General features: G+C 42.9%; 1 protein-coding gene across 4 annotated transcripts; it reads left to right on the top strand.

Annotated features, from left to right (window-relative positions):
- Positions 1-1400: 1400 nt before the first annotated feature.
- Positions 1401-9070, top strand: LOC309346003 (phospholipase A2 inhibitor gamma subunit B-like). 4 transcript variants are annotated; one of them, XM_081869619.1, is made up of 6 exons: positions 1401-1502; positions 2930-3053; positions 3594-3710; positions 4450-4602; positions 5603-5734; positions 8685-9070. In XM_081869619.1, the coding sequence occupies exons 2-6, from the start codon at positions 2942-2944 to the stop codon at positions 8897-8899; spliced, it is 729 nt and encodes a 242-aa protein (XP_081725745.1). In that variant the 5' UTR covers positions 1401-1502; positions 2930-2941; the 3' UTR covers positions 8900-9070. The 4 variants fall into 4 exon arrangements, with proteins under 4 accessions (XP_081725745.1, XP_081725744.1, XP_081725743.1 ...); XM_081869618.1 differs by having other exon boundaries at positions 1409-1589; XM_081869617.1 differs by having other exon boundaries at positions 1426-1471.
- The last annotated feature ends 537 nt before the right edge of the window (positions 9071-9607 follow it).

Raw genomic sequence — 9607 nt, 5'->3', positions numbered from 1 at the left:
AGCTCTACTACTTACTTAGCTGTGAATTTATATATTTTCTAGATGTTCACTGATGGCTTAATAATCTGTAGGATAGGTTTGCCCAGACTGACATCTAGTGAACTGGCCTGTAGGTTTCTGGATTCACCTTCTCCTCCTTCTTTGAAGAGAGTGACTTTATGCAGCACTAGCATTGATCACCGGTGCAACTCTTCACGTAGAATCATAGAACAGTAGAGTTGGAAGGGACCCCAAGGTTCATTTAGTCCAACCCCCTGAAACTCCCTTCTTTACATTATGGAGAGAATTGTGGGGAGGAGATAGATATAGAGTCCTAGTGCATATGCGGTGCCTAATAAATTTTTAAAAATATCATTATGTTATGTTTTTATTTATTCAGACTTTTATATTCCTTTCTTCAGCCACATCCCCTAGAGCAGTGGTTTCCAATTAGGGGTCTGGGGGGCCCATTCCTTGTCTTCCTCTCCCAAGTAATTTTTTGTCATTTTTGCATTGTAATATCACAAATCTTTTTTCTTTTCTTTTTTTAATATACCTAAAATCTTTTGCTTATTAGGGGCTACTCCATATTTTGCCTAAAAAATTGCTTTGCAGAGGTAACTACCACAATAGAGTTAGCAAAATTTCCAAAAGTTGCAGTTCCATGGCTTGGCATTTGAAAAATAGGGGGGGGGGGCTCAGTAATTAGCTAATTGGGAACCACTGTCCTAGAAGCTTGCAAGATACATATACAGTATAATTTAACCAGTACTTTTTTCTAAAAAATAGTAATAATAAAAATGTTTAGGGGTATTCTCATTTTGACTCGAGAAAATCACCATTTTATAGTTCAAATTTGGAAAAATAAATACAGTAAATAGACAAAGGTACACATGTAGATTCACAAAATGTTTAGGGGTATACCTACCGCTGCGTCCCTCCCGAAATAAAGCACTGGATTTAAGAGATAAAACATTTGGCAAGCAGTTAGTCTAGCCATAATACAAAGGCACAAAAAGGCTGCAGCAGATAACAAATATATAGGGGTGTGGATGGGTGTATACACACACACACACACACACACACACACACACACACACACACGGTGCCAAAAAGGAAAACTGGCTGGTTCCAGGCAGACCTTTGTGAAGAGTGTCTTCTACACATTTTACGCTGTAACTTAGCCCAATCTTAATAACTAGGTAGGTTCACGTAGGAGAAAATAGTCAAAATACAAAGCCAGCTGTGTGAACCACACCATTAGCCCAGGCAACCTGCCCTCTGATACCCAGCAAGAAGCAAGAAACTCTCTTCACTCCTCCAAGTTCAGTGAAACTTCCTATGTACATAAAAAATGAAGGCTGTTATCACGCAGCCCCCATTGGAGGATTTGCAGTGCTGCATCACAATCGCGGATTTGGATGAAGTCAGGGTGGGCCAGGGGAGCAGAAGAGAAGACGCGTTGAACAGCAGCAGTAGCCATAGCATGCGAGTGAGAAGCGAAGCATACGGACAGTGGGAAAGTGAGGGTTTTAAAGGACAGCAGAGGTTTGAGTCCAGCAGGGATGGAGGGCAACGGCGAGGAATTGCAGCTTTAAACCATAGCAGAGGTCTGGTACAGCGGGGTATTTGAAAAGGGGGAGCTCTAGGGGGTTAACACAAGGGGGTGACATGTACCATTGGGTGGTACTCATGTACCATTGAGTGGATGTACCATTGGGTCACGTTTCTGATCTGGGTCAGGGGCTATGGGGGTTGGAATTCAACATGTGGAGACATATGCATTCCCAATGCCTGCATTGAAAGCATATGTGAAGGAATTGTCAGGGTGCACAGGCCACAACACGATCAAGGCATCTGACAGTTATGGCCCCCACTGGCCACAGACCCAGCACATGTGCAAAGTGACCTTGTATACAAGTTGAGGAACATGAACGGCACAGCTCTACATGGGGGTGGGAGGATCCTGGTTAAACATGAGGTGGGCCTTACAGCCTCTCTGCCTTGAATTTTAACCCCTCCCTCCTTGCTTTGGTTCATAACAGGGGTAGGCAACCTAAGGCCTGGGGACCAGATGTGGCCCAATCGGCTTCTCAATCCGGCCCGCAGACTGTCCGGGAATCAGCGTGTTTTTACACGAGTAGAATGTTCCCTTTTATTTATGCATCTCTGGGTTATTTGTGGGGCATAGAAATTTGTTCATGTATTTTTTTCAAAATATAGTCCAGCCCACCACATGGTCTGAGGGACAGTGGACTGGCCCACAGCTGAAAAAGGTTTCTGATTCCTGGTTTATAATCAAGTTTGGAGCAAAGAAAGCTTTTTATTGAACTGTGAGGGCAGATGATGATGATGATGATGATGATGATGATAATTATTATTATTATTATTATTATTATTATTATTATTATTATTTATTGCTGGTTTCCCCAGCCACTCTGGGCAGCTTCAAACAAGAGATTAAAAATACATTAAAACATCAGTCATTAAAAACTTCCTTAAACAGGGCTGCCTTCAGATGTCTTCTAAACACCAGATAGTTATTTATTTCCTTGACATCTGATGGGAGGATATTCCACAGGGCGGGGCACCACTACCAAGAAGGCCCTCTGCCTGGTTCCCTGTAACCTCACTTCTTGCAGTGAGTGAACCGTCAGAAGGCCCTTGGAGCTGGACCTCAGTGTCCGGGATGAATGATGCGGGTGAAGATCAGGTATACTGGGCCGAGGATGAATTAGCTTCCCAACCTTGCTAATACGTGTTTGCCTCATCACCAGATGAGATCCCTCTGTTATCCAATGAATTTCTCAGAAGATTCACGGGAGAGGAGGGTTTGTATCTATGGTGTCCAGATTCTAGCATCTCACTGTACTGAGAAATCAGGACATTTTTTAAAAAATAATAATACATGCTTCCAATCTGGCTTTTGATTTATTAATTTTGCAGACAGCGGGCTGAAAAAATGGCTTCACGAGGAACCAAGCTTTTTGCACATGCTTCCGCTGCGCATTTCTTCTCACGAACCATGCCTGCTGTCTTGGGACTTTTTCTCTTATCTGTACATCTAACTCCAGGTGAGCAGTAGTAATCTTCTAGGGCTGGTGTGTGTTGCAGTGGGATACCTGGGAGTAAACCAGATCTAAGCTGTTGATTTTGGAAGCGCTGACCTGAGGCAGGGGCACCAACTATAGGAGGTGGAAGGGGCTTCAGCCCCCTCAATATTTGTGAGTAGGGGGCTGAGTCCCCCCAGTACTGAGGGGCCTCCCTTTTTTTTGATACCAACACTCACATGCCGGGTGGGGGCAGAACACATGGAGGTTGAAGATTGCCCTCTGCCCACTCCATCCCCTGTCTCCGTCATGCGTGCATCAGGATGTGTGGAGTGGCACATGATGTGCTTATGATGTCACACATTGCTGGGCCCCTTCTAGTTGGGGGGGGGGATTTGGCGGCCCTGGACTGAGCTGGAAACCAATATACTGACTTCAAGATGGTGAGTGTGGCATTGCATAGGGCAGGAACCATGTTGATCTTGACCCACGTTTGTGAGCTCCTGCCCCCTTTTGTCTGCACCTGGACACCGCTTATGAAACCTTTCATTTTCTCTTCTACAGGTGACTCACTGGAGTGTGAAATGTGCACAGCGGCAGGCAGCAGCTGCAAGGGCAGCATGACCAAGTGCGGCGCTGATGACGACACCTGTTTTGTCGCTTTTAGTGAAAGCACAATAGGTGAGTGAGAAGGATCCCCACCAAATGCAGTCCAGGCATAGAGGATTGCAAAAGGCATATCAATATATATATATTGATGTCTTAATTGTGTTTTAATTAGTTGGAAGCTGCCTTATGTGACAGTCAGATGGGTGGCATATATAGAATAAATTATTATTATTGGCGGTGCTAATAGGCTGATATGGATCATAAACTCATTGAAGACCCTCCAGGTGTCCCTATTTCCCAGAGACAGTCCCAGTTTCTGATTTGATCCCTGAATGTCCTGCTTTTTCTTAGGACGTCCCTATTTTCATTGGATAAATGTTGGAGGGTATTTTTTATGTTTTATTTTATGCTTTATTATGTTTTTATGGATGTTGGAATCCCTCCAGAGTGGCTGGGGCAACCCAGTCAGATGGGAAGGATTTAAATAATAAAGTTGTTGTTGTTATGGAATAGGACGTCCCTGTTTTCATCAGAGAAATGTTGGAGGGTATGTCATAGTCAAAAACATCTGGGGCACACAGCCTCTAGCTTCCCAAGCAAAAAAAATCTCTCTTTCCCAATCTCCTGAAGTCTGAGATACCGTAACTCTGTGGTGAAGGACCAATGTCCCTTCCTCTAGATATTCCTGTCATTTCTGAGCCTTCACTGGGCTCTCTGGGTCTGAGGGGAGCTGTAGCCCAGCAAAACCAGGAGGGCCTCATGATGTGGAAGGCTGCCCTAAATCCATATGCTATTCTTTCATTCTCTGCAGCTGGAAAATCATATCAGAGGATCCTGAAAGGCTGTGCACCAGCTCTAGTCTGCAGTTTGGGACCATTTTATGTAAATCTGGGCAAGATGTTTACCTCCAGAGGAGTGACTATCTGCTGCGAGGGTGCTGAGTGCACATCTGATTCAGCTCAGTGTGGGTATAGTTTTTTTCTTCCATTCCCCCACCTCATTCTTGTTGGAATTCTGCCTGAGTCAGAGGAATGTGCCACAGCGTAGGCACCGGCAGATATTCCTTGTCGACCTCCCCGCTGCTCCACTCTGCTGATAAGCAGCCGAGGTCTCGGCGATTCTTCTCAGATGTGTGAGAGGAACACACCGTTCATCCTCTCTCCCCTTTGGTGTCCCCCAGGGAGGGGAAAGAAGCAGACAGAAATCTATTTACATCTTTTATTTCTGTCTCTTACATCAGTACAGAGAAACATGTCTGCACTCAACAGCACTAAAAATAAACTCCACCCATGTACTTCCAGTACGGGTCATGTGACACACACACTGAGCTAACATCGGTGCTCAGTACAGAATGGACTGCCCCTTTGTTCCCATGGCAACAGTCACAAACATCCTGTTTGGCTTTCCAGCCACAAGCAGCTGACTTGGCTGCTATAGCCTTTGCTTGCTGCTGCATTGGTGCTTTATAATAACACTTCTATGCCCCAGAGGTCAGGCTGTGCCATTGATTTCATCAGGGCGCTCCTGAATCACGGATTTATCATTTGCCACTGTGCAGCACAGTGGAGGGCAACATCAAATCTGGGAGCCAATTGTGCCCCCTCTGGGCCTCTCTGTCTGGTCCGTGCATTCTCTCTAGACCAAGGTTTTCTGACTATGGTCCTCAGGTGTTGTTGAACTACAGTTCCCATCATCCCTCATCAGAGCAACCAAAGGTCAGGGAAGATGGGAGTTCTGGTCCCACAACATCTGGGAACCCAAGGTTGAAGTACACTAGCCTAGATCACACTCCCTCCTCGGCCTTCCCCCGTCTCTCCAGGCCACACCCAACAGCAGTCCTACTCCACAATCTCCTTGAATGTTTTTGGTTGCCGAGATCTGTGGTCCTTAAATTGTGATAATGTCTCTTAGCTTGCCTGGATGGAGGATAGAGAGGAATACACTGCCTATTTGCTTTATTTCAGTGCCTCCAATGATGAAAAAGGTCAATGGGAAAACATGCCCAGCCTGCTATTCGCTGTCTCCTACGTGCCCTACAAAGGTGACAAAATGTAGAGGAATAGAGGACCACTGTCTGGATGCTAGCATCAAAACTGGTAATTCTGATTTGTTATGCTCTTCTGGCAAATTCTGTTGCATTATGGTCTTGCTGGCCTGCCGTCATAAAGGTCTAATTCCACCCTGTTCTATCCAGTTGTTTGTGTTTTTTAATGCATTTTGGGTTCACTTTTTATTTGAAATGTGCACTTTTTAGGTAATGTATGCTGGGTTTTAGCTGATGTTAATCATAGCGTTGACCAGTTGAAATTAATGGGCAGGGCTAACTTGGGTCTGTTAATTTCAGTGGGTGTGCTCTGAGCCAATTTTAGTTGGAGACACCCATGCTTTCCAATGAATTCATCTGTCAGAAGCTTATTTTGTAAGCACCTTTTCTGCATGTTTTTTTACCCCATTTAAAACACTTTACCAAACCAGAAAAGTGCACAATCAGTCTGGAGATGCATTTGAATTGAAAAGCAAGTTCGGGAACTTCAGATATAACAAAAGACATAGTAAGAGGCAGCATAATAATAAGACAGTCATACCTTGAATCCCGAACTCCTTGGCTCCCGAACAAATCGGCTCCCAGACGATTGAAAAGCGGAAGTGAGTGTTCCTGTTTTCAAATGATTTTCAGAAGCCGAAAGTCTGGCGCAGCTTCTGCGGCTCCCAATTGGCTCCTGCAGCCAATCAGAAGCTGCGCTTTGGTTTCTGAACATTTTGGAAGTCGAACAGACTCCATTTGACTTCCAAGGTATGACTGTAACAACAACAACAGGCCCCCATGCCTGTTACAAAAACTATTATTACAAAACTCAAAAAAGAATATATCCAAAATGTATAATTTATTATTAGAATGGGAATTAAAGGATGAAGAAGTAAAAGAAGTTATGATTAAATGGGCATGTGATATAGGATATGTGATTCGGCTGGAACAATGGGAGAAATTATGGACATATGATACTAAGTTCACGGCATGTTATACAACAAGAGAAATTTTTATGAAAATGGTGTACCAATGGTACTTAACTCCGGTAAAATTGGCTAAAATTTACAAATTAAAATCGAATACCTGTTGGAGATGTAAAAAAGAAATAGGAACAATGTTTCACATGTGGTGGGAATGCCGACCTATTAAACAATTCTGGAACAAAATTTACGAAGAACTCAAAAAGATGTTTAAAATATCTTTCAGTAAAAAACCAGAGGCATTCCTTTTAGGTTTAATTACAAATGATATTCCCCAAAATCAAAGGAAAGTATTCCTTTATGCAACAACAGCTGCCAGGATGCTTATAGCAAAAAATCGGAAAGGGAGAAAAATTCCATCAAAAATTCCATGAAAGATTGGCAAATTAAATTTTGTGAATACATAAATCTGGCAAGACTCACAGCATTCATAAGGGGACAATCGGACCAGAAATTATTAAAAGAATGGGGTTGTGCTAAAGAGTATATGAAAAAACATCGTTCTGGAGTAAGTATATTGGTATGTAATGAATGATGCTTTACAGGGTTAAAGGGGAAAAAATTGAGTAAATGAATAAATAAATAAAAAGTACAAAGGTGGAAGTAATCTAACCAGACACAACAATACAGTAACAGTAATTTTTTTTTTTTTGAGGTCTTAGAACAAAGGAAGGAAGTCAATATGTGTAAATGTACATAATGATATGGTTTTTTTCTGTAGATGTGTTTTGTTTAGTTTTGTTTTGTTTCCTTTGCTTTTTTTGCCTTTTTCTGCTTTTTTTTTTGTATGTTCCGTTTTGTTTGTTTGTATAGTATTATTTTGGATTCAATGTTTGTAATTTTTGTTATGATCCTGCATTGAAAATAAATAAATAAATAAATAAATAAATAAAAACAACAACAACAACAACAACAACAACAACAACCCGCCCAAGCTTTAGCAGGCCATAGACTATTTAATGACCAAAGGCCTAGAAAAGAACAGTGGTGCCTCGCAAGACGAAAAGAATCCGTTCCGCGATTCTCTTCGTCTAGCAGTTTTTTCGTCTTGCGAAGCAAGCCCATTGACAGCTTAGCGGATTAGCGCTGTTAGCGGTCTAGCGGCTTTTAGGGATCAGCTGTTAAGCGGCTTATCAGCAGATCAGCTGTTAAGTGGCTTAGCAGCTTAGGAAAAGGGGGGGAGTGGGAAAAAAACCCGCGGGAACTTGCAAGATTTTTTCGTCTTGCAAAGCAACCCCATAGAGAAATTTGTTTAGCGAAGTGCCCCCAAAACGGAAAACCCTTTCGTCTAGCGGGTTTTCCGTCTTGCGAGGCGTTCGTCTTGCGGGGCACCACTGAATAATGTTTTTGCCTGCCACCCTAATACATGTAGTGATGGTGGCAGGTGAGCCTAACTGGAGAGAGCATTCCACAGTCAAGGAACCACCACAGAAAAGAACTGTTTTCTTGTTGCCACCCTCCAAACGTGTTTTTTTCTCTTTCTTTTAAAGATGATGCTGATTATATAATATAATAATAATATTATTATCCCACAATATCTGGAGCAATACTTCATCAGGAGCTTTGGAGACCAGACAGGCCCATTAACAGAGCTTGTCTCTTAGAGCTTCTGATAGACCTTCAAATAGAGGACTGTCCTTTGCCAAGTCAAATACATTTTCACCCTAAATCTATGCCAGAAAAATGGCTACACTTGAGGTTGACATGAGTGGCGCCTGGAAGAAGAACATTCTTTGTCCTATACTGTTTCAATCCATAGGAACATCCCCATCAATGGGTTATATCCAAGAGTAGTCTTACTCATAGTATATTCATTGAAATCAACAGACATGGCTCCACATGCACCTCATATATCACAATGTGGGACATTTTTGAAAGTTTTATTTATTTATTTATTTTGCTTTTATCTTTATTTTTTTTATTTATTTATTTTGTTAGCCCGTTTGACCATGGTGGGAGACAAATCAAACTTGCATTGGGGAATACTGGGAATAGTGCCCCCCCCCCTGACCTCCCATCTTTCCTTTTCATCTGCAGGAGGGTTTGGAATCACCATGAAAGGTTGCACTACCAAGACTTACTGCGATATTATACAACTAAATGCTTTGCCACGAAATTTTAAGAATACCTTGAGGGCAGTTGCTTTTGCAACTCTAGATGGTAAATGTGAGCCAGCCAGTAAGGCACCTCCATCACTGAGATTTCCTCTTCTGGCCTTGTCATGGCTTCTGCTGGTGAAGATCCTCTTGTAATGAACTCCTTCCTGTGACTCGGCACTGAGGACAACTTTCCTTTCCATGTCCGTCTCTACTTTCGGTTTGGTTTTTCTCCAGAGGGATTTGTATTCCTACGTAGATAACTTACTGACTTACAAAGAGCCGGTTTGTTCTTTTGCAGAAATGACGGTGAAATGCTTTCGTGAAGATCTGTTGGCCAAGCAACCTGAGCAGAAACGGGGGACCTTTTTCAACCTGTGGAACGCATTTCATGGCTGCCAAGATTTCTCAGATGAAAATAGGGACATCAGGAACACCCTCCCCTCCGTGCCCCATATATACACACTGCTGGTGGAATACAGGAAAAGGGGAGGGCTGGCTGAACTGCCTCAGCGTTACAGGTTACCGCCCACACACTTCTGCTGCGCTTTTCTGCTTGTGTGGTGGCACCTCGGTAAAACCACTTCTTACTGTTTGTAGCAGAGTTTTCCCCGGAGGCAGAGGACAAGAAAAGGAGTCATACTAAAATTCGGAGTCAAGAGCTTTATTGCTTAACTGGTTGCACGAGCATTTTTGTTACTATTATATACAAGCTATTTACATTCCTTCTTTATCTCTCCAGCATGGTATAATCTCAGTCCAGTAATTAACAATCCTGACACAGCAAAACTCACAGTATCAGCAGCACACATTGTCTTACTTCCAACTTTGTTGTCACAGTGTATGCGGACAGCGTATTTGTGC

The sequence above is a fragment of the Podarcis erhardii genome (assembly GCF_964252035.2).
Source record: "Podarcis erhardii genome assembly, chromosome: 7".
NCBI classification, from domain to species: domain Eukaryota; kingdom Metazoa; phylum Chordata; class Lepidosauria; order Squamata; family Lacertidae; genus Podarcis; species Podarcis erhardii.
Note: the sequence above shows the minus strand (reverse complement) of the source record. Positions and strands in the feature narration are given on the sequence as shown.

Coding starts and splice junctions, on each gene's coding strand:
- LOC309346003 (XM_081869616.1), top strand. CDS start 1,910: ATGAACGGCACAGCTCTACATGGGGGTGGGAGGATCCTGGTTAAACAT. Junction 1,961..2,929: donor GGATCCTGGTTAAACATGAG/GTGGGCCTTACA, acceptor TTTTGCAGACAG/CGGGCTGAAAAAATGGCTTC. Junction 5,735..8,684: donor GGATGCTAGCATCAAAACTG/GTAATTCTGATT, acceptor TTTCATCTGCAG/GAGGGTTTGGAATCACCATG.